Here is a 25,560-nt window from a genome sequence, read left to right on the forward strand (position 1 = left end):
TGCCTAGGACTGTAGTGGACTCGGATGTATATGAACCCTTCAGATCCAGTTACTAGTTATTGCGTAGCAGTGATCCAGGTGGCCCCGGATCCTAGCAGCGCCACTAGATCCATACCATCAACCTCGAAAGACAGACCATCTCATTCCTAAGCTGACTAGGTAGGCTTATTCTTCAGGGTGTGTATGGGGATGATAACTCTTCGAAGGATTTCTTCTCTTAGACGCAGATCCGGAGCTAGCCCTCGCCTTGCGTGAAGTCGTAGGCGAACGCGGACCATGAGACTTACGTCGACTACGCGATTGGCGCACGGTAGTCATGTTCATGCTCTTTTAATGATGGGTTAGTAATGTTTTACAGCTTGAGCCACTTTCAATAGTATGCATACCATATCTGCAGCGCTACCGCCAATATCATGTTGATGGTTATACGTGTCTGCGTCCTCTTCCATTTGGGCGACTTCCACGCGATAATGGTCGGAACTGGGGAATTTGGATGTCATTTTTGGATTGGGAGGTGGTTGATGTTAGAATGTAGTAGACCTATGCGTGTATTGGATTCTATATTGAAGAGTGGCTTGTCTTGGAAGCATTTCGATCGAACGGCGCCTCGCGTTCACTTATATAGTAGTTGTTTGAATCCGCCACCACATCGTCATTTGTTTTCCAGAAGGCAATTCGGAAGGAAAGCCCGTTCGAATTAGAAAGAAAATGTAGATCTATTGCTCATCTATTTATCAGATCGACACCAGTTGAGCCTTTGGAATGGCCCCGGGGATGTTTCAGATAGTAGCAGTCAACATGTACCTTAAGGTGCTCCGTCGGAGTTGCGCCTATCGATGGGCTCGTGCAACTGGACCGCTTCCCAATGAGAGCCGATGGATTTCTAGCGGCATAATGGAAGGCATTGCAAAGGGAGGAGCGTAATAATTGTCAAACCCCGCAAGTGACTGTTAATTTCTTGCAGATGTACCATATGGCATGGTATCCCTATAGATCCGGCCCCCCCCACATGATAAGCGATAAGTCACTTCACCCTGTCCAACTTACCTTCCCATGCCAACTTGAACCCCCAAACTCTCCCTTCGCTCACATCTTCGCCTTGCTCCTTACTTCTTTGCTCATTGATTAGCTTTAATTCTCCCCCGAATTGTCCGTATGTCGTCTTCATCACAAGGGGGGTTCCCCCTCTGACGCCCCCTCAACTTCCACCCAACCCGACTCTCACAACCCCCAGCAAAAGCCCGGCTCCTTCAACGCCGCCTCCTACCTCTCCTACCCAGTCAGTCACGTCGTCTCCGGCCTATATCGACGCTTGACAGATCCAAACATCGCTGCCCCCGACTCCACCGTCATGCCGTGGTCCTTCTCATCCTCCTCCTCGGAAGTCTACACCCCGCGCCGAACAGCTTCACCCTTCCAACCACCACCTCTCACACCTTTAGCCCTGACCATTCCCAAAGGCGAAGACCTCCTGCAGCAACAACTCCTTACCCGCGCTCTCGCTGAAGAAATCCGCCTCCTTGTCCCCGCCCGCCTACAACTAGTCGAGAACTGGCGTCTCGCCTACAGTCTTGACCGCGACGGAGCCGCCCTATCCACCCTCTACGACAACTGCGAACAATTCTCTCACCGCAGCCCGCGGGCGGGCTACGTGCTAGTGATACGCGACTCCTCGCCCAGCGGCGCAGTCTTCGGTGCCTACATGACCGACGCACCGCACCCGGATTCCCAATTCTTCGGCACGGGCGAGTGTTTCCTTTGGCGCGCGAGCGTGCTCCCACCCCCGATTAGCTTGGGACTGGCATTCTCCGGCGACGGGCCCCAATCAGAAGAAGCGCTGGAACGCGCCGGCCTACCACCCCCTCCCTCTGCGGATACAACCCACGCTGGACGATGGAGTACGTTCCGCGGGGACTCGAAGTCTCAAGAAAGCGACCACCGAGTCGCCCGCTCACAATCTTAATATGAATATCAAGACGAATCTCGCCGCTGCGAGTGGTGGTGCCCTGGCGCCGCCTTCGCCTTCGCCTTCGTCAACTGCTACTCCTTCGCGGAGTGGGGCGAGTACCCCCGAGCGCATTCGGTTCAAGGCTTTCCCGTATAGTGGTGTTAATGATTATATGATGTTTTGCGAAACGGGATTCCTCAGCTTAGGAGGCGGGTAAGTAACACCGGCTTCATCTAGTTTTCTTATAGTGCGTGCTCATACGGTTCTGTTTATAGGGACGGTCATTATGGGCTGTGGGTTGACTCTGGCCTTGAAAAGGGCGTCAGCGCCTCTTCCCAGACCTTTGGGAATGAACCTCTCTCCGACGAAGGTGTCAAGTTTGATATTCTCAACGTCGAAGTGTGGTATGTCGGCTCTTGAGCATTCTGACTATCTTCACCAAAAGTCCACAGGCGCCAAAAAGCAACAAACACCAAAAGCAAAATATAAAAAAGGGAATCTTCTACAGGAGGTTGCAAAAGTTCACCACCCGGGCTGCCCCAACGGACGCAATCTTTAAAAGCCTCGTGGTGGTTGGTCATGGAGGAACTCCCGTTGGTATCCTCTTCCGGCGTATTGTTTTGTGACTGCATTTACTTTCGAATACCCAAGCAGAGAATGGTGCTAGATGCTTCATGTCTGCTTACTCATTTTCTCATTTTCTATCTCGTGGAATCAGAATATAGCGGTCGTTCCTTGGTCATCTATCTGCCTGATTGCTTTATCCCATGAAGTGGGATGTACATAAATTTGAATATATTTGCTTGGCCGAAAGGCCTTGGAACCATTCGACTTGAACTTTTGACTTGATATGACTAAAATTATTCAGAAGTCTAACGGTGTTCTTGGCAACTGACTCCAGAGGCCTTTTTCGGCAGACCATGAGGTAAAATATCGTGGCAAGGACTTGATATCTACCCATAATACTACCAGGGCTCAGAATATCCAAACAATTGGACTATACTTTCAAATGCCCACTAACAGCCCCCATTGTCTATACGGAGTCCCTCCGAGAAACCTGACTTCTCGCACTACTCCGAGTCTCGTATTACCCCATCTTTTGCGCGGGGTCAAAGCGACCAAAGTCTTGGAATCGTGCCAACTTCTCCACCTTTATCTACTCCTCTCGCCAAGGATCTCAACAGATTACAACCTTGCCTAGCATCTCTTCTATTCCCCTGACCTGTCGAAAGTATTGCATGATACCCTTGGCTACCCTTGGCTTAAAGGACCTCATACCGAGAACCGCCACGATGTCCAATCCAGTGTTATCCAAAAAGCTCCAGACTCTCGTCCAATCATACGAAAAGTCCCACCCAAAATCAAGGAAAGCCTTCGAACGAGCCGAAAAGGTCCTACCGGCAGGAAGTACACGATCTGTCCTGGTATCCTCCCCATTCCCTCTGATAATCCAGTCCGCCCAAGGCGCCCAATTCACCACAATCGACGGGGTGAAGTTCGACGACTTCGTCTCTGACTATTCGGCCGGTATCTACGGGCACTCACACCCGGTAATCGAAGAGGCTGTCCAGCAAGCCCTGGCAACAGGTTTCAGTCTGGGCGGAATAACCGAGAAAGAGGCCGAGCTAGCAGAAATCCTGACGACTCGATTTCCTTCTCTGGAAAAAGTCAGATTCTGCAATTCCGGTACAGAGGCAAATACGCTTGCCGTGGCTACTGCACTCGCGTCTACAAATCGACGCCAAGTCCTCGTCTTTGATAGTGGATACCACGGCGGAACTATGTCCTTCTCGACCCGGGATAACCCAATGAATCTGCCTCATCACTTTGTCTTCGGGAAATATAATGATACGGCCGAAGCAACGCGCGCTCTCGTCACTAGCGAGATTGGCGCTATCCTAGTCGAACCCATGCAAGCGGCCGGTGGCATGATCCCCGCAACGCGAGAATTCTTGGCCACGCTACGCCAAGCTGCGGATGAAGTCGGGGCCGTTCTGATCTTCGACGAAGTCGTAACTTCTAGAATGCATTATCATGGTATGCAGGGGGCTCTCGATATCATACCCGACATGACGACTGTGGGAAAGTATCTCGGAGGCGGATTTCCCTTCGGCGCCTTTGGTGGATCGGCGAAACTTATGAGTCGTTTTGATTCGGGTGATAAATCAATTGCACTGACTCATTCTGGGACATTTAATAATAATATCTTCACTATGACTGCTGCTGTTGCGGTGTCGAAGTTGATTACCGAGGCGCAGTTGAATAGGCTTAATGGTATGGGGGATCGTCTTCGAAAGGAAGCGAATGAAATCTTGAAGAAGGCGGATTTCAAAACCATGTCCTTTACCGGGTATGGGAGTGCGGTAGGTGTGCATTTTTCTGGTGATGATGCTGAGGCTTTGCGGGAGTATTTCTATTTCGGCTTGATTAATCGTGGGATCTCGATTGGTCGGCGTGGGTTTGTTTCTCTTAATCTTGCGCACACGGAGCACTCTATTGATCGTCTGTTGGAGGCTGTTCATGCTTTTGTGGATGATGTTTCATCGTGGAAGGCCTTGTAGAGTTTGATCGGGGCTGTATTATATGAGAACTTGAATTTAAGCATTTGAATTGACACATTTACCTGCAGTTTGTTTTTGTTTACCTTTTCTGGTAGACATTTCTGTTCTTGAAAGAAGACCAATTGAAATCAAAGTTAAAATGGAATACTATTAACTTCACTATAAACGTCGTTCATCTATCCCTCTGGCATCTAAGCGCCGCGAGTTTACCACAATGCAAAATCCTTATAGCTTAGCCTTGCGATCAGCCAGCTTTTCTATCTCTGCAAATTGGTAATAAAAATCAAGACTCTCCGGATTAAGCAATGTTCCAGATGGCTTGATCTTCTTGCCGGAAACAATCTGCTTAACGGGTAATTCAACCTTCTTCAGATTGACCGTTACCTGTGAAATGATATTTGTGTTAGTGACTGGCAGAGCAATTAGATAAAAGGGACGAGTAACGAACCGGAATAGCAGGGGTTTCAAAAATGAACTTTGGCACATGTCGAGCGCTTAAAGCTTTGCGGATAGCTTCCTTGATGCGAGTCATCAATGCTTGATCCGCCTTGAACGGCGGTCGCATTTGAAGGAATAAAAGAACGGATTCGTCGCTATCCTGTGGCCTTCGCTGTCCGACGCAAACAGAATCCACAACCTCCTCCGGGAATTGGGTATCGATTACGTTGTAGATCTCCGCAGATCCGAATCTAACTCCGGACGGGTTCAAGACACCGTCAGATCGACCCAGGAAAAGCACTTGGTTTGTCGATGGATTGATTGCAATGAAGTCACCGTGTGTCCAAACGTCTAAACGAATATCAGCTCTGAGTATGAAAGGAAAGGAATAAGAAGAAGGAATTGAAAACTTACTATCAAAGCGTGCGAAATATGCATTGAAGTACTTCTTACCCCCTTCATCACCCCAAAACTTAACCGGCATACTGGGAAATGCTGCCGTAGCGACAATCTCTCCAGGCTCTCCATTGGGTGCTTCAGTTCCTTTGACCTGAGTGACACCCTCGTCCACCTGTTCAAAGGCGGCGATGGGAATCCCAAGACTAGGTCCCTGGCATCCTCCGGAGTAAACAGGGGTGATTGGGTTTTCCATGCCAAAGCAGGCCGCAAGATCTGTACCTCCAGAGATATTCGCAATCTGGGTATGCGAGGGAAACCCTTCATCATAGAACCATTCAAATAATGATTCGGAAAGAACCATACCGGTACTCGTCACGCCACGAAGATTGCTGAGATCCGCGATCTTACGTGGGCTAATTCCATTTTTGCGTAGTTCGTGCATCCATCGAGGAGAGGTTCCGAAGTGTGTCACTCTGAATTCGATGAACCTCGGTTAGCTTTCAAGGCAGGACTTGGAATATGGAGAGCTGAGAGGTCTGGGGAACATACTTGTATTTCTCAAGGAGCTTGACCAAAATTGTCACATCCGGCAGAAATGGACTGCCGTCGTAGAGAATTGGTCGGGCGCCGAAGATAAGTCCTGAAACGCAGGACATGTACATGATCCAACCAGTTGTCGTGTATTGAAGCACCGTCGCATTTGAATTCATGCTTCGGTTCAATCGCCCCTCTTTGTTCGTGTTCAATATCACTCCTCCCACAGAGTGAACAATGCATTTCGGCTCTCCGGTTGTTCCAGATGAATAAACAATGAGAAAAGGATCACGGAATCTGACCCGGACAAATTCTAACTGATCGGACTTCGCGCCAGAGAGAAATTTGTCTAGGGTTTGCACTCGAGGAATTGCGTTGATATCCGCTGGCTTGCCTCTGAACCTGGGCACCGAGATAACTCCCTGGAACTCCGAGACCGCTGATAGCCCCTCGACAACTTGCTTAATTTTCGGTCTGAGGTCCAAACTCTTGCCATTATACACAGTCGTATCATCGAAAAACACCCATTTTGGCTGGATTTGTAGCAGTCGGTCCAAGATACCCTTCACACCTGTATCGGTAGATGTGGTGGAGACAATCGCCCCGAGGGAAGTAATTGCCAGGAAGATGATCAAAGTGTCAATGCTATTACTAGCAACTACACCAACACGATCTCCCTTTGTTAAACCGGCCGTCTTCAAGGCTTGGATCATACGACCAGTGCGCTGTCTCAATTCCCGCCAAGTGAGGTCCACGGCCGGCTCCGCAGCACCTTCACGAACCTCGGTTGCGGCAATCTTATCATCTTCCTTACCAACAGTGGTAATGGTTGAAGCAGGATTTCCCGGTTGACTCGCAGTAAAGAGAACATTCTCCGCATAATTGAGACGCACACCAGCGAACCAGTCGGGAATACTATCGATGCGAGCGCTCTCGTCAACAACTTGGTCGTAGGTTCCCTCGTGTATGATTGGGAAGTATTTCCAGCAGAAATCCCAAAAGGAAGCCCGATTTTCGATCGACCACTTGTAAAGGGAGTTGTAATCGGGCAATTTCACCCCCTTGGTCTTTTCGAGACTTCGCTTGAACTCGGCCATGGCGGTGGCCTCGGGATTGGGGTGCTCCCAAAGCTTCCGAGGTATGCTCGTATAGGCGGACATTATGGGCAAGCTCTCTTTGGGTAAAAGCAACTTAGAGGATACTTGATGGTAGATAAAAGTATAAAAGGGTAAAACTCGAGAAGGACGATGATAATTGGATTTAAGGAACCAGCAGTCGTGCCGAAATAAGCTGCGCCGCGGCTCAATTTCGGGTATTTCCTCAAATGCGGGGTCGGGGTTAGCACCGATTGTACAAGCTATCTCACAACATGAGTTAGATTTCCGGAGAAATTGGAGATTGGATAATATTGGCAATTTGATATTACCTGCTGAGGCAGAAAGGGATTGAAATAACCATTGCCCATCCCGCTATACCTACTAAGTTAACCCGCTACTACTTCAAGTTACTACCAGTATAAATAGTCGTGCCATCTGAGAAACTGATAGAGAATATTGCCGTAGGAGGATTTGTGAGAACAGTATCGTTAAGTATGTTGCTTGGGGATCTTCTTTCTATATCACCGCCGAAAGATTCAGGGTAATGTAGTAAAGAAGGTGGAAAGTAACTAGCCACACATGGAGTAATGCGAATTCAATATTGCAACTGCCTATTCCTTCACTTGACTTCTCAAGTGATCTTCTGTAGTACCCACTCAACAACCTTATCCATCATTTCCAGTGAGAACCAATGACCAGTATCCTCGAACACATTCAAAGATACATCGTTCTTTGGGCCGTATTTTTCGACCCAGGGTACGCTGAATTTGCTGGGTACAAGGGTATCTAGAGCACCGTTGAGAAGCAAGATTTGCTTGCCCTCGATTTGTGAAACACGCTGGTCCCGATCCCTGTACATCTGAGCTATGGATTCGGGCCATCGGATCGGATCAGGGCCGTCTCTTTTGCCGAGCCGCTCGAGTAGCAAGTCGGTCATATTGGGCGATCCCACGGAGATGATAGCGGTCTTGATTCGCTTTTCATCGGCGAGAATATTCCATGCTGTGTGGCCTCCGAGTGAGTGTCCTGACATGACAAATTCGGTTGGGTTGAATCGATCTTCCACGTAAAGCTTAAGGTATCTCATCACAGTTTGGATGTCGAGAGCAATTCCATCTGCGACGAAGAAAATACCAGTGAGAATAATTTCCTAAATAAGTGGAGGGTGTTCGAACCTATCATGGCGAGCATGTCATGTCTGTTCTTGTGTCAGTTCACAGTTCATTAAAGGCTTATCGGGGAGGGACGCTAACGCATGCTTCTCGTTTCCTTGTTTCCATCCTTGACTATATCGATAGGGTCAGCGACTGAAAGAAGATATTTAAAATAATTTTCCAGTATTGAATCTCACATTGACTTGGTATCAATCTATAAGTAGACGGTTAGATAATAATTGTATGCATAGCAACAGGATGGAGTAGGGTACCGCTCTTTCGCCGTGATTGCGATTATCAAAGGTCGCCACGACAAAACCTTTCTTCGATTCTCCAGTTTGCCGCAGCTGATGAAGGAACTGATGTGCGAAAAGCTCGGCATTTTTATAGGTTCTTGTGCGTCCATGGACATGGAATAAAACCACCGTGTTCTCTGCCTGCTGTGGGGATAGCTCGTCGATGCCATAGAGGTAAACGTGAAAGCCGGAAATATTGATCTTTGTTTTGCTAGACTTGACCGTGTCTTCCGGTAGCGTATCGAAACGTTGGGTTTTCTGGGACATGGTGAAGTTGAGCTTCAGGTGGATGCGGGGTCAAATTTCGGTGATGAAGGAAGTTGGGATGAGGATGAGGACGTTGGAGTGAATGGAGTTTCTTGGTTTCGTGATTCGAGTGCGGGCGATCGATTAATAAGTTTCCGAGAAATTAGGCGGGTCTCCGGTGCTGGGAGGGGTTTGTTTTCGAGTTCAACTGCGAGCGATCGACTCATTCGGGCCTTGAGTCTCCGATTAATTCGGCATGTAGTGCGAGTCCCCCGAACAATCCTCGGATCTCTAAGCAATTCATTTCAAGTCTATCTAAAATACACGCAGTTCTTAATTCAAACCTTGACATCATAAAAGTGGATCATATTTTCTCAAGCTTATCTCGCTCGAGGCTTTTTTCTCCCTAATAAATACAAATTGTGCCTTATAACTCTAATGCCAATACTTTGGCGCAACCCCCTTCACCATCAGCCAAGCTTCTTCAAGCGCCTGGACAACGTCTTCTGGTAGGGAGGTTTTCTCCAGATCAGATAAATTTGTCTCCAGGTGTTTAACACTGCTTGCACCGACAAGGATAGCATCCTGTAGTTCTTCGTTCAGTTGAGAATGATATTTCAGCCACCTCAGCGCAACTTCTCCATCTGTCAACCCATGCTTTGTCGCAGCAGCATGGATGAGCTCAATGGCGTCGAAATAAACATCATTCCAGTACCGGTTTCGGTGGACTGTTCCTTGCAGGATTTTCGGATCGAATCGAGAACCCTCCTCAAACTCGGTTTGCTCGCGTTTGTACCGACCAGTGAGTAGTCCTCCAGCCAAAGGCTGGAATGCGTATAGCGATATGTTGTACTTGCGAAGACAGGGGAACAATTCGCCCTCAATGCTTCGTTGAAGAGCATGGTAGATTCCCTGGTATACTGAGGGCATGATCCATCCATTCTTCTTGCAGATCTCACATATCTGCGCAACCTCCCAGGACATGAAGTTGCTCAGTCCGAGACGCTTGAAACGCCCTTGTTCGTAAAGATTATTGACTTCTCGGAGTGTGTCCTCGAATGGGTTTTTGCGATCCGGTGCATGCAGATAGAACAAATCGACTTGTTCGCTCTTCAGGGCCTTCAAGCTATTCGTCAGTCCCCGGCGGATGTCAACTGGCTTATGCGTGTAGGAATCTTCGAAATTCCACGTCCCTTCGGAATTTGGGTAGAGCTTGGTGTCGATGGTGAGGCCTCGGTCTTGCCATGATAAGGAACCAAGCATTTCTTCACAAGAACCATCGCCGTAAATTCTAGCGGTGTCGACTTCGTTATGTCCGTGGCTTTGGAAGGTGTCCAGGATCAGAGCTGCGTCTTCCTTTTCGTGAACACGGGCACCAAGAGTGTCTATTGCCTGATTAGCTTTTGGTCATTTGGATGAACCAAGATCAATATTGGTGAAGTGATGACATACTCGGTTTGCCAAAGGTCATTGCCCCAAAGACAATCTTCAAGTTCGCGTTGTCTGCCATTGCAAATTAGCTGAGCGTTATTTTTCTGTCCTGCTGAGATGGATTGAGATAGTCTGCTTCAAGTCTTTATTTCATTTCCCTTCCTGCCATGACCACCTCTTATTTATACCTTGTCAACCCAGGTTACCGATTTTTCCGTGCTGACCGACGCCGCAGCGCCTCATGCAGGCGGGCTTTAATACAGTTACTATATCCGTCTAACGCCGCGCCCGATCCATGCTCACCCGGGCACCACGTACCCAATAGCAGGCTACCCCGAGCTTTTTAAGTCCGAAAAAAAATAAGGTGGAAAAAATGGCTTAGACGAGCATAGCCGCGATAATTTAATGAGATTCTTCGTATGCCCCGCTGATATTGCCGTTGATCCGATATTTGTCAAGAGTCATGTCTACATATGCCTTTTCAAGAATATGAGATCACTCCACATCGAACCGATCTGATTTCTCTTGCGGGTTTTGAAAGACTTCAGGCCGTACTTGGGACAATATTGGGATTTCTCTGACGGCTATGGAGATTAGAAACTGGGTTAGACGCCAAGCTGGAGTGGAAGTTACCTAGGTAGTCTTGTGGAGATTGATTGGCAAGGCCAGACCGTGGGGAACCTTGCAGCGGTGATCGTTGAATACCTAAGGTCAAGAATGGGATGACAAATAAGGTATATCTGGAATGATCTGCTCGATCTTGATCTTCTTAGCATAGGGTTTTTGTTTAGAATATTTGAAATTTTTCATCCTCGAAATTTGTTCTTAAAGAAGTGAAGAACTTCAAGGCAAAACAACATCGGAAGACATTCTATTAAATACTGAAAGATGGATCATAGAACCAACATCCGTTGGTGCATGTATCGTGCTTCTGAGGCCACTGAGGTCTCAGCCCTGCGGCTCGGTCAGCCCTCAATGCTTTGTGGCCTTTGTAGCGCGTTTGTCCTTTGATAGTGGTAATTAGTAGTATTCGGTGTTAGATTATAGATTTGAGGGCTTTTCCCTCCATCATCGATTTCATCTCATTTGGTTCCGCTCCCGTCACTACGTGTATCGGGTAATCAGAACATTCGAGCCGTAGAAGATTAAGCCTAAAAGTTTCGTACTAGGCAAAGAGACAAAGAGACAAAAATGTGAAACAAAAGAAGTATGTAGATTGCAAGTAAAGGTGCTATGTCGAGCGACTCTCCACTATCGCATAGGGTGGGACGAGCATCCCCAGCAGCAATACGCTCATCATGATCGTCCTTGGTCTTTTGTGACATTGAGGCAACTTTATGTTTTCTCTCAGGTGGTAATCGTTGAATAAAGCGATATGCCCATATTTTGCTAACCGGAAATCGAGGCTTTTTTGCACGCGCAATGATAGCATTCGCGTGATCTTGGATGGTCGCAGGCGTCAAATGGTATATCAATATGCTGCATCAAAACAACCCAGTCTTGCATTGCGCGCTCTTGGGCCTCTGTGAGCGCTTTATTCTTAGGCTTGCGGCTAGAAAGCGACGTTCGGCCCATCTTGATGCAGCGGTGAAGCACGCTATAAGAGTCGTCAAATTTGCGTGCAAGGTGCGCTATGCTTGGCTTTTTTAACGGCACGAGCGGCTTTGCAGGCCTTAATTACACGAGATTCGTGGATTCGGCATTCTCGGGCATATTGGTGGCCGGTGGGAGTGTTTAATAGGCAGAATTGCAATGATTCTGAGAGAGGAGGTGTGGCACGCTACAACTACTTACTACTTGGAGAGCTCTGGTTGCTCTGATCCCCAAGTTCCGTTGTTGAAATAGCTATAGAAACACTCTGTGTTCGTTAAAATACTATAGCAATACTGTATATTGATAAGAATAGTTGCAGAAAAGGTATTTGATGGTATTTCTAGACTTAGGTTTCGCCACTATGGTAGGGGGGCCTATTACACTAACTAAAAACAAAAATCGAAGCCTGCATTGAAGCGAAAACCTATGATTCCAGCAGGATAAGCGAGGGAAGAAAAAATTGACGAAAGTCAGAATATCAGATCTCAAAAAATACCGATAATGAAGGGATGAAAGCACAATAAACAGCAGGGGGTATGGGTAATGGTACAAAAAATCAGGAATAAAGGAGCAGGAAAAAAAGTAAAGAGAAGAGCCAAGAACCAAGAGCGAATACAATCCACCCAAAGAGAGATGGGGAGAATCAGTAAGTTTAGTATGGCGAATTGACAATGTCGTTTCTTCCCAGATGGCTGCTGAACCTGCCGCTGCGTCCACGAGCAGGTGTGATAGGACCGGCGATACTCTCGCGAGTAGGCTTCTGGAAGGTACGCTTGGCAACCATGTTAACCTCGTTGGGAAGGGCGACAATAACGTTCTTATCAGAGCCGAAGCGGAAATTGTCCGCCATGACATCTTCGCCATAACGCTTGATTGTGTATGGGTCCTTGCGACCAGAAAGGATCTTCTTCAGGCCCCAGGTGATAATGAAGGGACCGGTTGCAGTAATGATAGATGTTTCCTCCGAGTCAACACCAGTGTTGAAGCGGGCAGGAGTGAATGCTAGGGGCTGCTTGGTCTCGTGCTGGAACTGCGCGACGTGGGCAGGCTGGAGACCCAGACGGCGAGGCTGAGGCTTCGAATCCTTGGCGAAGGACTTCTCAAATCCGAGCTTGCCCTCATTCTTGCCGTCCTTCTGCAGCGCGTCGATCAGAAGGAGATAAGTACGGCACGTGGCGAGCACCCAACGACCATCGGCCGACACATCGACACCGATGATCTTCTCCCCGAGAGCGGGAATGTGAGTCTTGGCGTTGATACCCAGGCGATCGAACATGCGAATATCACCCTTGTCGGAAGCGACGGCAAGATATCCCTTCTCAGTCGTGGCCATGGCAGAGAAATCGTTCTTACTAGCATACTGCTTCAGGTCGGTATCAACCAACTTGTTGCCGGAGACACGAGGATCGATGCGGTACAAAGCATTCTTAGAAGCACCAACAAACGGCTGGGCAGATGTCATTTGGGCGAATTTCTGTGGCACTGGTTAGCAGATAAAAAATATTTGAGAGGGAAATATCACTGACCGTCTCAGGGGCGAATGTCTCGACAGGAATGTCGTCGTGAACCTTCCACTCATCGACGACCTTGCCATACTCAAGATCCATCTTGAACAGCGAGTTGGGATCATCGCCATTCTGGAGAATCATGTTGCGATCCTCTGCGTGAAGCATGACCTTCTTCGGGCTGAATAACTTGCCACCAGGGGTTTCCACTTTAGAAATATTGGTCGAGAATTCCAGGTTGTTGTTGTCGGTGTGCTTGAAGACACCAATCTTGGACCCGCGGACCACGAATGAGCGGTCGTTGTAGCCGACTGCAAGCTGGGAGTTGACATTGCCATCCTGGTCGCGAGTGACGACGTCATCCTCCTCCTCATCGCTATCGTAGTGCTCACTCCGTTGGCCATCATCCTGGTCGGTTTCGTGCTCCTCCTCTTCTTCTTCTTCTTCCTCTTCCTCGGGCAGAGCATCGGCGTCTTCCATTGTGAGGTCCTGGAAAGCATCGAGCACATATTCTCGGTCATTCTCCTTGACCTTGGTCCACTTCATTTCGTTAAGCTGTTCCCAGAGAGCCTGCATGAGACCCTCCTGGAAGCGTTCCTCGGAAACCTGGTCCTTGAAGCGCAGGAGCCACGAGTAAGCCGATCCATCCTCAGCGTAGTGGTTGAAGATAAAGGAAAGGTACTCGAAGTTGAAAACAGGGTTGATGTCACCGACAACAGCTTGACCCAGCCATTCCTTCTCGCTGCCAGTAATTTGAAGCCAGTATTGCCAGTTTCCGATCTCCGAGACAGTTGCCACAACTTCTGAATCCTGCAAAATAAAAGTTCCAGTTGGGAAATCAAACATGTGAAGTTCAGCCCTCTCTTTTGTGAGAATCTCCTTGGATTCAGGCTGGGGCGCGGAGGGCGGAGCGGTAGTGGACTCCTCGTTGGGGGCGGCTGTCTTGGTTTGGCCCTTGGATTGGGCGTACTTGACATCTTGCGCCATAGCGGCAGCAGACTCGCCCGACGTCACGGGAGGCACTTGGGACTTGGAGGTCGGGGACGGGACAGGGCTTGCAGAGGGAATAGGGTGCTCCTCTTGGTGAGAAAACTCTTGAAGTTCGTCTTCAGTAGCCTTTTGGGCGGTGCGGCGGAATTTCCGTTCGTACTGGCACTGTATCGCGGCAAGCTCAAAGGTGGCAAGTTTGTCGGCGGGGACCGAAGAGTCACAGATGAATTCAAAAAGGTCTCCCTCGTCACCACTCAGATCGTCCCATGCAAGAATCTTAATACCTCCCTCACGAACTTCGGAGCGGAAGTGCAAAGACTGGTCGAGCAGGAAAACCTTCTCGTCTTTGTCCAGACCGTCGGCGGCACCCTGCTCGTCCTCGTCGTCGGCAAGGTCCTCCTCGCCTTCTTCGTAGGCTCTCTGAACAACCAGTTGGTATTGAAATTCCTGGCCTGTCCGTCGGATAGTGGCCGCGGCGTCTTTGAAGATGAGCTCCGAATAGCCCTTTGGAGAGAGGGGTCGGACTAGATACAACTGGCCTGGGGGATTTCGATGATAGCCTCTTTCGAAGTGTCACCGAAAAGGTATTTGCCCACTAGAATAAATCCAGAGCAAAGATTAGCGCGAATTCTTATACGTGGTGGGGGAAGATATGGTGGTTGGTATGGAGGGGTTAGGCGGGGCATGGAGCGCGTTTGCTTACCGTTGCGGAGCATAAACATGGTTGCGAGGGGCAGCTAACCAGGTGGTGGAGGGGAGAAAGAGAGAGTAGGCACGACCAGGGAGGGGGTATAGGGTTATATGAGAGTAGGGAGAGATTGAAAGAGAAAAAGGAAAAGGGACAAAGGAGAGTAGAGGGGTGAGCTCCAAAAGAGAAGGGTGGTTGCTTTCCTGGAGGGAGAAAGAGAAAAGAAAAAAAGTAACTTGAACATTAAAGACTAAGAAACTAAGGGCATCACCAAAACAGAAAAGTCGCCTCCGTCATCGTCTGTGGCGTTGGTGCCACTGTGGCTGGTGGCTGTGGCTAGGAGCTGCCATGCTGACATAATCGTGGCTGGTGGAGCTCGAAGTGTCCGTAGCGAAAACTGACCTCGGGTGTCCTTAGCAAGTCTCCAACTGATTGTCGAACCTCCGGACCCCCAATCACTACGATCACTACGCCCCGATCAGTCAATCTTGATTGGCCAGAATAATACAATTTACATACTAGCTACTTTTTCAAGTTATCGACCAGCTTTCCCGTACACATGAGGTGGGCTTTCCTGTAACCCGGATTGAACTGGCGTCCCATCATCCTTCATCCCTAGCATCTAACTATAGAAAGTATCCACTAACATATACATAGTGCACCAGTGGTATTTCATCCACCCAATACCTTCCTGGGACGGTCCAATATGGCCAACATCGCAAATGCCCAAACCGGCCGTGAGCCTGATCCCCATGAAGCAGCAATTCTAGCAGCCAAAATCGCAGCTGATCCTCCATACTACCAAATCTATGATAGTCGGGAGGATATGCTCAAGGCTGTCAAAGAACACGCCATCTCCAAAGGCTTCGTCATTGTAATTAAAAGATCAAGCCCGGAGAGGAACATCTATATTGGATGCGACCGGGGTGGTGTTTACAAAGATCGGATCCAGGCACCAGATGGACAAAAGCGCAGAAAGACCAACACGAGACAAACCGGATGCAACTTCCGATTATATGCAAAAAAATCCACTCTTCAAAGCTCTGATGGCAAATGGCATATCAAAGTGCTGAATGGTGAACATAACCATGACCCGGAGCAGACTCTCCTCGAACATCCAGGCGCCCGCGTCATCACGCCCGACCAGAAGAAGATGATCAACTTCCTAGTTTCGGAGAATATGCCGCCGCGCAAAATTATCGCCGCGCTCAAACAGGGGTATCCTGATCTTTTGATCATTCCAAGAGATATCTACAACCTCAAGATGGCCTGGGCACGCGAAGAAAAGCTGAAACGTGAGGCCGAGTTGCCGGAGGCGCGGGCCAAGCGTGCCAAGCTCGAGCAACTTGCCATTCAGCATCGTGAACAAAAGGAAGAGCTTGAGCGTCAACAAAAAGAACAGCGGGATAAACTCGAGAAGGAGCAACAAGAGCAGCGTGACCAGATAGAAAACCCCGGTGACCCTGAATCACGCGGCCAGCTCGAACAGCGTGGGCAGTTTGAACAGCGCGAGCAGCTTGAGCAGCTTCAACAGCTCCAACAACTTCAAAAATACGAACAACTTGAAGAATTGGCTAATCATGTGCGGGGAAGAGTATGAAAAGAGGGGTTTTCAACCATCGAAAGGGCTGGATACATGATTTAATTCATGGATATTGATAATGGAGTTTTGAAATACCTGGACCTTCCATTTTTGTCCGGCGATCATGGTTCGTGCTCGTCTTCTCCCTCTCCAGCTGCATCAGCCATGATCTGCTCCATCAAAGTCACATCCGATTCCTCTTGTTCGTCCTCCACGACTTCTTCCTCGGCACCGCCGTCTGCTTCGGCATCCCCATCCTTATTGTCTTGGTTGCTAGCTTTCTCTTTCAATTTTCCGCCCTTTCGCGGGGGCAAAACTTTCATGAATGCCTCGCCCCAATCACCTAATTCAAGCCACTTCAACATTATGTCCACCACATGGTTTGTGGTGAGCACCGAGCGGTCTGTCATTTTGATGTATTCCGAGATGGGCAGCTTCGCGGTCTTGATACCCTTTTCCACGGCATTCTTGTAGCAGACTGCCTTGTACCGATTCTTATCCACCAGTCCACCAATAATATATGTACAATATGGCTTCAGTTCCGTAAGAGTGTTTTCGCTATCACTGCTGAGATAGATGACCTCCCCTTCTTCTGGTTTCGCGTCTGGGTAGTTGTCAAAAGGTCCCACAAGCTTGCCACCGCGCGAGGATGCCATATGCCCCTTGGCGATTTCTGCAGCTTGCACGAAATCCTCAGGTATGAATTGTATACCCTTCCAGAGCTTGTAGCTGGATAGTGTAGTATCGAAGCGTTCTTTGAGCAGCTTGTCGAAGGTTGAGAAGATCAGGTTCCCGCGCCAGGGTGAGCGGCTATTATCAGAGTATATGCGGGTTAATTGTGATGACAAGGAGATGCGCTCCTTGGGATTCATCAATTCGTCGTAGCTGCAGTCGACGACAATTGTGAAGGGCAGAAGCTTCGACCGTCCAAACTTGGCTTTGGTTCCCTCCCACTGTTTCTTGAGAGCTGCTACAGCCTCTGCACCGCCATTTTCCCGGGCCACCTTTATCTCCTCGTACCGCCGCTCTTTCTTCTTTTGTGCTAGATCCTTGCGCTTCGCTTTGCGAATATCGCGTTCTTCCTCCCACTTTGCTTGGCGGCGGAGCTTCTTAAGTTGATTTTTCGACATTTTTGGTGCGCTTTCCTCGGTTCCTTCTGCTGGAGCTGTCTCGGTTGTTTCATTCAAAGTATCTCCGGGCAGTTCCGAGCTAGCGAGGGTAGATTCGTTCGTGGTTTGCGCATCCATTTTCTCCGACTCATTGTTGGCGGGAATTGCGCCGGTCATGGCAGGCCCGAGTTGTTGCTTTGTGAATTCGTCTGTATTGCCGATCTTGGCTAATTTCCGTGGCCGCTCGTCGTCGGACATTGTGTTGGGCAAAATGTGCCTCAAAGAGTAGCACAGTTCGTTATTGGAAAATTGACAAAGCGAGCACCACGCTGGGCGGAGAGAGCTGTAGATGAAGCCCGCTAGGAAAAGCCCACCTTCCCGCGTTGGCCAATAAGCGTCCCCACAGCGCTCATTACTGTACAGCCACGTGACCTGCCATCACCAACTTCTCCCGGCGACTCGCGAGGAGTGAACCTCAGTGACCTCAAAAAGCCCACTACCGCCATTATGCCTCAGGATATGCCCCCAGTGGGGGGGCTACGCTCAGGTCCAATACAAGGTACGCTCTCAATGCCGTTTTTGAAGCCGTCCAGCCGCCCAAGCAAAGCCCACCCGCTTTCCCACAGCAACCCTTGTGCTAACGTTCTATCGCCTGATCTTCTAGCGCAATATCCCCACCCGCGGTTTCCAGCCATGGGTCTACATGGCCGGCATGCACCTGATCATGATCTGGGGTACTTACAAGTACATGCAGGGTACCCGCGAGCAACGGTACGTTTTGCGCGATGACGAGCTCCCTCCGTCCGAACGACCCGAAACCCTGTGCAATTGAGCATCGGAGAATCACCCGGAGCGGCGGTACGCAATTGACAATCGGAGACTAATTCAATCGCTTTTTGTCCGCTATAGGGAACTCGCCCGTGAGAAGATGTGGGCCCGCATGTACCTGACTCCTCTCCTCCAGGCTGAGGAGGACCGCGACCAAGTTCGTCGTCACTTCGCCAACCAGGCCCGCGAGGTGGAGCTCCTCGGCAGTGAGCAGAAGATCTACAACTCCGACCGGTACGTCTGCATCCACGTAGTCTACCTTCACTCGGTCTTCATATGGCCTACCCTTTGCCATTGCTAACTCCCCGGTCTGTACAGCTTCGTCCCTGCCACCATCACCTATACCCCGCCCATGACCGCGGCTAGCAAGGCCTGGTACCAGTTCTGGTAACTGCCTTGACTACATCCGTTGTTTGCATATGATTCAGCAACATGTTGGTGTATCTGAGTAACGCCACTGCTTCGCGTGCAGTGAGCTGGAGTTGAACAAGACGGATCAAGATGCGTTGTGGAAGAACGAAGGGGTGGAGAGAATATGCTCGATGAGATGAAATCGAGCAAAATACTGTAGATATTACATTACTGGAAGTGTTTTAGTTTGGACTTGCAATCAATTGATTTTTCAATACGTTCAATCGTTATGTTTCAAGGCTTCCTTGCGCGGTTTGCCCGCCTTCATCCTTTCCACAAATATATCAGCCGCTCAAACCCGCGCCCCATTTCCCCACTCACTCACGGCCAAATTAGTGGTGTCAGTTTAAATATACATTATATCATCGCCATCTGCCCAGGGCTCATAATCCCTCATTTCTGGTCGATCATTTGTCTCAAGGCCATAAGTTCGCCCTCTGATTTTGCAGCTCGTAACCGCAACGCATCTCGTTCTCTCCTGATATCCTCCAATTGAGCCTCTAATTCCGATACCTGATCCAACTTCTTCTGACGGAGCTTGCGAGCAGCAAGCTTATTCTTCCGCCGCCTTTCTGCGATTTTCTCCTCGTCAGAGTCCTGAGAAGAAGGAGTATCACTTCCTACTGCTGTGTACCTCTGTGAGCGATCTTTGGACACCTTGGCTGTAGTCTTCCGTGAGGTCTCAACGTGATCGGATGTGTATGTTTCGGGGTGGGAAACAGGTGATGATGGCTGCTGGTAGACTGCATCTAGCGAGCCCACTCCATTCCTTCTCGCAAGCTCTTTCTGGCTTATTATAGATGAATTTCGATTATTTGATTCAATCGTAGGGATCAATGAATGGAGAGAGAAGTCGACATTGGCGAAGGTATTGAAAGAATCAGTCTCGTCCAGCAGCGGACTATTTGTGGAGGAGAATGTTGAGTGGAAATCACATGATGGTGTGGATGTATTGTTGTAAATCAAATTGCCAGGTAGTATCTCGCCGTTTACCCAGACTTGTGGCGATTCGAGCAACTCCAGGGGCTCTGGGATCTCTGGCATGTTTGCCCAGCTGAGGGCCGGAGCAGCTGGAGAATGAGAGATTGGGTTTCCCATTGATGTAGCCCAATTGAAGTCGCTTTGTTGCTTTTTATCGGTTGGGAAAGCCCCGAGTAGTCCTTGGTCCAATGCAATTGTACTAGTATGTGTCGTCATTGGTGGCCGAGCTCAAGTCGGGTTGAAGTATAGAACGGTAGTACTAGGTAGTAGTACTGGTATCAGTGTTGGATATAGTTTGGTAGTTGAGGGTGACAACTTGAATAAATTAGTGGATACAATTCTGTATGTGCCAAGGGGTATATATAACAAGCCACATCTATCTCCGATGGAGAAAATGGCTGCAAAGCCTGCTGGTTAGTCTTGTCCGGGGTGGTTCATCTGGAGATTTGCAGATGGGCCAGTGGGTCGTTCAGTCAAATCCGACGCTAGCGACTCAATATGTCCGGAGCTAGTCCCAAAGTGGTTTGGCGTGGCCAGCGGCCCTTCACTGTGAAGGCTCACCACTCGAATCATCGATCTCCTCCCCACGTCCCACTCGGACTTATTCTGATTGTGAATACGCCATGGATTCCTCGGGCGACCCTCCCGTGAAGAGGAGAAAGCCGAGGCCCGTTCTCTCCTGCGTAACCTGTCGCCAAAAGAAGTATGTCTGTCTGTGATCTATCGCAGTCCCGTAAGCCCAATTGATGGTGGACGAACTACTGGTTCTGACTAACTGCATAGGTTGAAATGTAATCGCGAACACCCCTGTGATAACTGTATCAAACACAATAGAATGTACATGTGCCACTATGCAGGTCCACAACGCATGACCAAGAAACATTCTCAAGGCATACAGCACCACCTACGAGAACTCGAGGCTCAGATTGGCCAGCTATCTGCTACAAATTCCCAGCAACACAGACTAGCTCCAGCGGGGACTGTGCTAGTGCCTCAGGAAGTACCTCAGCCAAGCAGAGAGACCTTACCCGAGCCTATATTTCCTGGGACTATGCAAGTCAATCAAGATGGACAGGATGGAACACGATATGTCGATCCAACCCACTGGCAAGCAGTCTTGCACCAGGTAGGCTGTTATCCCATTCTATGACGTGGTGCTGAACACATCCTAAAAAGAGTATAGATTGCAGAAGTGAAAGAATACCTCCAGCTAACTGAAGACACATCACCGGAGGAGGAAGAAGATGAACATTCCTGTCTTCCAGAAATATCCGGACCAGTTCTTTTGTTTGGCAATGCAATCTCAACTTCAAAAGATGATCTGCTTGATGCACTGCCTGCGAGGGCTGTAGCTGATCGACTGGTATCCTCCTATCTGAACTCCAAAGAGGCTACCCTCGGTAGGTTTGATAATATTCCGCTCTCTACTATTGTTACAAGCACAAGTTGACCAGCATCCAGTCATCACTCACATACCCACATTTACCAAAGAAGTCGGTCTTCCTATTTATGTTTAAGATTTCCACTTACCTAAATTCCGAGTCCCTTTAGTACGCAGAGTTCTGGAAGAACCCACAAGCGGCATCTATCAATTGGCTCGCATATATTTTTAGCATTCTCTGTGCGGGCACAGGGCTGCAACTTTTCTCTACAGCGGGGCGAGTCGATGGTGACCTCTCCGAAACATTCGCCGAGTACCACCGAATCGCATCACAATGTCTGACCATGTCAAACTACACATCACCTGGACGATTCAAAATGGAAGCGGTCATTTTGAATGTTGCTATGGAGATTCTCAGAAGCACTGACAACCATGTTGGCCCCTCTGTTCTCCTCGGTTTGGCATCTCGATTGGCAATGCATAGTGGTTACCACAGAGATTCAAAACACTATCGTGAGATATCTGTTTTTGACGGTGAAATGCGCCGGCGTGTTTGGATGTCCTTACGCCTTCTTGATCACTACATCTCCCTTCAAGCCGGCCTCCCACCATCAACAACACCAGTCCAAACTGACACCGAAGAGCCTCAAAATCTAGTTGATGAAGACTTAGATCCATCGATGACAACTCTTCCTCCATCTAGACCCTTCACAGAGATAACACCAATGCTCTTTCCTGTTACGTTGAATCGGATGATGTTCATGGGCGCAGACATCATGAGCAAGGTCTGCTCAGTGAAAGGGGTCCCCTACAAGGAAGTCTTACAGCTGGATGCTAAATTAAAAGAGCTCTACGCAATGATCCCTCCCCCGCTGAGATACCGCACAATGAGTGAATCAATTGCAGATTCGCCGAATACAATCATGGATCGGTACAATATTGATTTGATCTATCAGAAGTGCCGATGTGATCTGCACCGCAGATATCTGGCCCAACATCGCATGGATCCTGCATTTGCATATTCCCGGAAGGAGTGCTTGGATGCTGCTAGAGCCGTGCTCCAACACCAGTCCGACATATTTGAATCTAGCTCCGTGTCCTCATTCTTCTTTTCACCAATTGTCGCCACACACTTTCGCTCCGCTGCGATGATCGTTTCTTTGGAGATATCATGCCAATCTCGATATGATTTAAAACAGAATTTGTCACCGAATGACAGACAGGCAATTATCAATGAGCGGCATCAGCTTTCACAGGAGATTGAGAGGGCCTTTAATATTTGGAGCCAACTGCGTCAACAATCCAAGGAAGCCTCCAAGATGGCCCAGGCGTTGAGTATCATGCTCAAAGTTACAAACACCCACCTACAGCATGGAGATACACCAGAGCAAGTAAACTTACTCGGTTCAAACCCGGAATCCCAAGACGGTGAGTCCCTCACAATGTCGAACTTACTCCTTGAACCTCGACTAACCACCCTCTTCTAGTTCCCCCAATCCCTCCAGCTCCAGTGATACCCACGCCGCAGTCCCAAGAGTCTCAGCTATATGGCCAGAATGAATATACTCCATTAGACGTGGATCTAATGGACGCTAGTTTCTATTTAGGTCAAGACGAAGACCCTACTTCACAGCCTCATAATGGGTTCTTCGCAGGATCTTCGGGCATAGTAGACTTTTATGACCGATATTGGGATAATTTAATGCTGCTCGGGGATGAGCAGCCCTTCATCGACATGCAGCAGGGTGGCAGTAACCAGCCTGGTCCCGAAGGAAGTTCTTTCTAGATATGGAGCCCAACGGATATACTCGACAATTATGCGCCACATGTGTGTGATATAGCTAGCATGGGTTATTTCCCACCGAGAGCAACCTCACTCGATCAACCGCGTTCCAAGCTTCCATTCTCTGGGGGGTATTTTCTGAGAAGCGATGCGAATATCGCGCAGTGAAGTATGATCTGGTTTTTTCTTATTGGCTGTTTCTATGAAAGGGTCGAAGTTCAATATGTAGATAAAATAAGCCATCATAGATGTCTCCATACCTAAGTGTTCAAATCATTTAAAGGTCCCAGATCCCTTGCAAGAATCGGGCTATCCCTGTCCATCCGAAACTACCAACCAATAGATAGTTACCTCGATTAGTCAAATTAATTGACCTTGTTTCTGTTTAAAGCATAGATAAGCCTATAAGAAATATTTGAATCTGCCGTTCCTCGAGATCACGAAATAAGCGTCGTCGTCTTACGCGCCAAGATCTGACACTTTCCCCTTCAAGCACAAACTTCCATAAGCATACAATCTCTGGCCAGTTTATTGGATGCCTTCGCCTTGAATTACAATTCTGCTTTCGTACTACAGATACCCAGCCAATATTTCTCCTGACTATACCCCCTGGCTGTATAAGCACTCCGCTGTTTGATTCTGTAAGATACAATAGTTCGCGCTAATGCACGCTAAAAGAGATCAAACATACTCGGAGACAGTACAGACTGCAGTGGCCGAGTGCAGCCACTTCGAAGTCCGATTAAGCGAGCCGTGTACATTACCCAGAGTGATAATACGGCTGCAGGCTGCGTATTATGATTGGCTTTCGCCAGAATATGCCACTTGATGGATGGTCCGAGCACAACAAAGCAACATGCGATTGTGGCTTGCATATTCTCTGAGTCTGAATTATGGGTTCACTTGCAGCTTTTGGAAATGGTGTTCGGTAAAGATGGCTGTCACAGCTCGAGTGTTCTTATCCCCAGATTATTTAGGTGCACTTGCGTTTTGAACATGAGCCCCGTGCTGCTTACCTTCAACCTGTTGTCTAAGAAAAAGTGAAGCTAGTATGAAGAGGATTTAAAGAATACAAAGATCCAGCCCTTTCCGTGCTTCTGGAATACATTCCTCCATCAATCAAATAGAAGATTTATTATCCTCCCTCAAGATGACTCTGGTCGACACTCGTCAAAAGGACTTCTGGTCTACTGAGGTTCGGATCTCTTGAGTATAAATAAATACGTGATTCCATTTAACATCTAACAAATTACAGACCTATGAAGCCGTCGCTTCCTTCGTCCCTCGTCTTTCAGATACTCTCGTTCAAAGCATCGACTTCAAGCCCACCGACCGAGTCCTTGACATCGGATGTGGCGATGGGAAATTCACCACCTCCTATTCCTCCGCAGTAAGCCATGTGATGGGAGTAGATTCTTCTTTGGCAATGATAGAGGCCGCAAAAACATTCAACTATGGCGGCGCGACCACAGAGTTCCGTGTTGTTGACTGTCGACATTTGGACAAGGAAGAAGATGTTGTGAATGGGCAGTGGGATAAAGTGTAAGATCAACTATACCCCTCGTGAGAGGCAAAAAAGCGTCGTGTTCTAAGGATATCTTTAGATCATCCAACGCCGCTTTCCACTGGATTTTGAGAGACCCAAAAACCCGAGTCTCCACAATTGAAACTATCTTTAAATCCATGAAGCCGGGAGGAACATTCTTCTTCGAGATGTGCGGATTCGGCAATGCCCCCGAGATGGTCACATCTTTCACTTATTCGCTAGTGAACCATGGCATTCCAATTGAACAAGTAGAGGCAGCTTGCCCTTGGTTCCATCCCTCTGATGACTATATGAAAGGCTTGCTTGAGGATGCTGGCTTTGAAGTCAAACATATTACTCTCCAACCGAGGGCTTTAAAGATGAATCCTGAGATAAACGGTGGCCTTAAGGGGCTTATGAAACTTCTTGGTACCCCGTGGTTGGATATTTTGGAAACTGAGGAGGAGAGGGAATCGTGTCTGGATCAGATGTGTCGTATGCTTCGGAGTGGAACTACGAAAGAGGATGGTTGTCAATACATCACTTACTATGGTCTTCGATGTGTGGCTGTCAAGCCTTAGATCGATATTGGAGCCTAGTTACAAGTTGGGCGAACAATCTGAAGATGGAGGTTTGGATTAGAACTCAAATGACTCCAACGCATACAATTGGAAGTAGATATCTTTGCCCGAGTATCGACGGTAATTACTGGTATTAGTGAATACCTTACACCTACTTTTGTTAGATAGTAGTTACTAGTTGACTAGTAGTACTGCATGCACCCGCCTCAGGCATCCGCACTGACAGATCGTGCCTTCCATCCGTCCTTCCATCCGTCCTGTTCTGGATAGCTTCACATTCAGTCTCTTCTCTTCTTCTTCTCTTCTTCTTCTCTTCTTCTCTCACCTGACCGAATCCCACCACTTTACCCGCTCATCACCTCATCATCTCTTTTTGAAGCGTAAAAGCCAGAGCTCCTTTCGTATCCTTATACATTCTCCATTACGACAACATTCCGCAAGGTTAGCTTTGTCTCACATTGGCAAGATCCCTCTCAGCTTCATTGACCTGATTTTCCGA

The 25,560-nt window shown here is 48.5% G+C and overlaps 13 protein-coding genes across 13 annotated transcripts; 6 read left to right on the top strand and 7 right to left on the bottom strand.

Moving 5' to 3' along the window:
• Positions 1–165: 165 nt before the first annotated feature.
• N7509_004795 (uncharacterized protein) lies at positions 166–500 on the bottom strand (the record flags this gene model as incomplete). The annotated part of the gene is made up of 2 exons (XM_056629432.1): positions 166–327; positions 387–500. 2 exons carry the CDS (start codon positions 498–500, stop codon positions 166–168), a joined length of 276 nt encoding a protein of 91 aa, XP_056488734.1.
• Positions 501–1,351: 851 nt separating this feature from the next.
• On the top strand, positions 1,352–2,368 carry N7509_004796 (putative oxidative stress response protein Oxr1; the record flags this gene model as incomplete). The annotated part of the gene is made up of 3 exons (XM_056629433.1): positions 1,352–1,898; positions 1,933–2,161; positions 2,224–2,368. 3 exons carry the CDS (start codon positions 1,352–1,354, stop codon positions 2,366–2,368), a joined length of 921 nt encoding a protein of 306 aa, XP_056488735.1.
• An 872-nt stretch (positions 2,369–3,240) lies between these two features.
• On the top strand, positions 3,241–4,509 carry N7509_004797 (acetylornithine aminotransferase; the record flags this gene model as incomplete). The annotated part of the gene is made up of 1 exon (XM_056629434.1): positions 3,241–4,509. One exon carries the CDS (start codon positions 3,241–3,243, stop codon positions 4,507–4,509), a length of 1,269 nt encoding a protein of 422 aa, XP_056488736.1.
• Positions 4,510–4,734: 225 nt separating this feature from the next.
• N7509_004798 (acetoacetyl-CoA synthase) lies at positions 4,735–7,040 on the bottom strand (the record flags this gene model as incomplete). The annotated part of the gene is made up of 4 exons (XM_056629435.1): positions 4,735–4,893; positions 4,958–5,298; positions 5,362–5,819; positions 5,896–7,040. 4 exons carry the CDS (start codon positions 7,038–7,040, stop codon positions 4,735–4,737), a joined length of 2,103 nt encoding a protein of 700 aa, XP_056488737.1.
• Positions 7,041–7,608: 568 nt separating this feature from the next.
• On the bottom strand, positions 7,609–8,694 carry N7509_004799 (alpha/beta hydrolase family protein; the record flags this gene model as incomplete). The annotated part of the gene is made up of 5 exons (XM_056629436.1): positions 7,609–8,093; positions 8,153–8,175; positions 8,231–8,263; positions 8,329–8,345; positions 8,404–8,694. 5 exons carry the CDS (start codon positions 8,692–8,694, stop codon positions 7,609–7,611), a joined length of 849 nt encoding a protein of 282 aa, XP_056488738.1.
• A 414-nt stretch (positions 8,695–9,108) lies between these two features.
• N7509_004800 (aldo/keto reductase family protein) lies at positions 9,109–10,183 on the bottom strand (the record flags this gene model as incomplete). The annotated part of the gene is made up of 2 exons (XM_056629437.1): positions 9,109–10,058; positions 10,126–10,183. The coding sequence occupies 2 exons, from the start codon at positions 10,181–10,183 to the stop codon at positions 9,109–9,111; spliced, it is 1,008 nt and encodes a 335-aa protein (XP_056488739.1).
• Positions 10,184–12,349: 2,166 nt separating this feature from the next.
• N7509_004801 (uncharacterized protein) lies at positions 12,350–14,914 on the bottom strand (the record flags this gene model as incomplete). The annotated part of the gene is made up of 3 exons (XM_056629438.1): positions 12,350–13,171; positions 13,224–14,716; positions 14,896–14,914. The coding sequence occupies 3 exons, from the start codon at positions 14,912–14,914 to the stop codon at positions 12,350–12,352; spliced, it is 2,334 nt and encodes a 777-aa protein (XP_056488740.1).
• Positions 14,915–15,586: 672 nt separating this feature from the next.
• On the top strand, positions 15,587–16,480 carry N7509_004802 (uncharacterized protein; the record flags this gene model as incomplete). The annotated part of the gene is made up of 1 exon (XM_056629439.1): positions 15,587–16,480. The coding sequence occupies one exon, from the start codon at positions 15,587–15,589 to the stop codon at positions 16,478–16,480; it is 894 nt and encodes a 297-aa protein (XP_056488741.1).
• Positions 16,481–16,584: 104 nt separating this feature from the next.
• trm10 (tRNA (guanine(9)-N(1))-methyltransferase) lies at positions 16,585–17,829 on the bottom strand (the record flags this gene model as incomplete). Its single annotated transcript, XM_056629440.1, has 1 exon — positions 16,585–17,829. The coding sequence occupies one exon, from the start codon at positions 17,827–17,829 to the stop codon at positions 16,585–16,587; it is 1,245 nt and encodes a 414-aa protein (XP_056488742.1).
• A 249-nt stretch (positions 17,830–18,078) lies between these two features.
• On the top strand, positions 18,079–18,790 carry N7509_004804 (putative NADH-ubiquinone oxidoreductase subunit GRIM-19; the record flags this gene model as incomplete). The annotated part of the gene is made up of 4 exons (XM_056629441.1): positions 18,079–18,099; positions 18,236–18,342; positions 18,481–18,633; positions 18,718–18,790. 4 exons carry the CDS (start codon positions 18,079–18,081, stop codon positions 18,788–18,790), a joined length of 354 nt encoding a protein of 117 aa, XP_056488743.1.
• Positions 18,791–19,203: 413 nt separating this feature from the next.
• Positions 19,204–19,854, bottom strand: N7509_004805 (bZIP transcription factor; the record flags this gene model as incomplete). Its single annotated transcript, XM_056629442.1, has 1 exon — positions 19,204–19,854. The coding sequence occupies one exon, from the start codon at positions 19,852–19,854 to the stop codon at positions 19,204–19,206; it is 651 nt and encodes a 216-aa protein (XP_056488744.1).
• Positions 19,855–20,842: 988 nt separating this feature from the next.
• Positions 20,843–22,958, top strand: N7509_004806 (fungal specific transcription factor domain-containing protein; the record flags this gene model as incomplete). The annotated part of the gene is made up of 5 exons (XM_056629443.1): positions 20,843–20,917; positions 20,975–21,191; positions 21,253–21,284; positions 21,343–22,600; positions 22,660–22,958. The coding sequence occupies 5 exons, from the start codon at positions 20,843–20,845 to the stop codon at positions 22,956–22,958; spliced, it is 1,881 nt and encodes a 626-aa protein (XP_056488745.1).
• A 1,147-nt stretch (positions 22,959–24,105) lies between these two features.
• On the top strand, positions 24,106–25,061 carry N7509_004807 (class I SAM-dependent methyltransferase; the record flags this gene model as incomplete). Its single annotated transcript, XM_056629444.1, has 3 exons — positions 24,106–24,150; positions 24,211–24,497; positions 24,560–25,061. The coding sequence occupies 3 exons, from the start codon at positions 24,106–24,108 to the stop codon at positions 25,059–25,061; spliced, it is 834 nt and encodes a 277-aa protein (XP_056488746.1).
• Between the last annotated feature and the right edge of the window lie 499 nt (positions 25,062–25,560).

This window comes from Penicillium cosmopolitanum (assembly GCF_028827165.1).
Source record: "Penicillium cosmopolitanum strain IBT 29677 chromosome Unknown utg000006l:49.0-5199605.0:1.0-5204138.0, whole genome shotgun sequence".
In the NCBI taxonomy this organism is placed as follows: Eukaryota; Fungi; Ascomycota; class Eurotiomycetes; order Eurotiales; family Aspergillaceae; genus Penicillium; species Penicillium cosmopolitanum.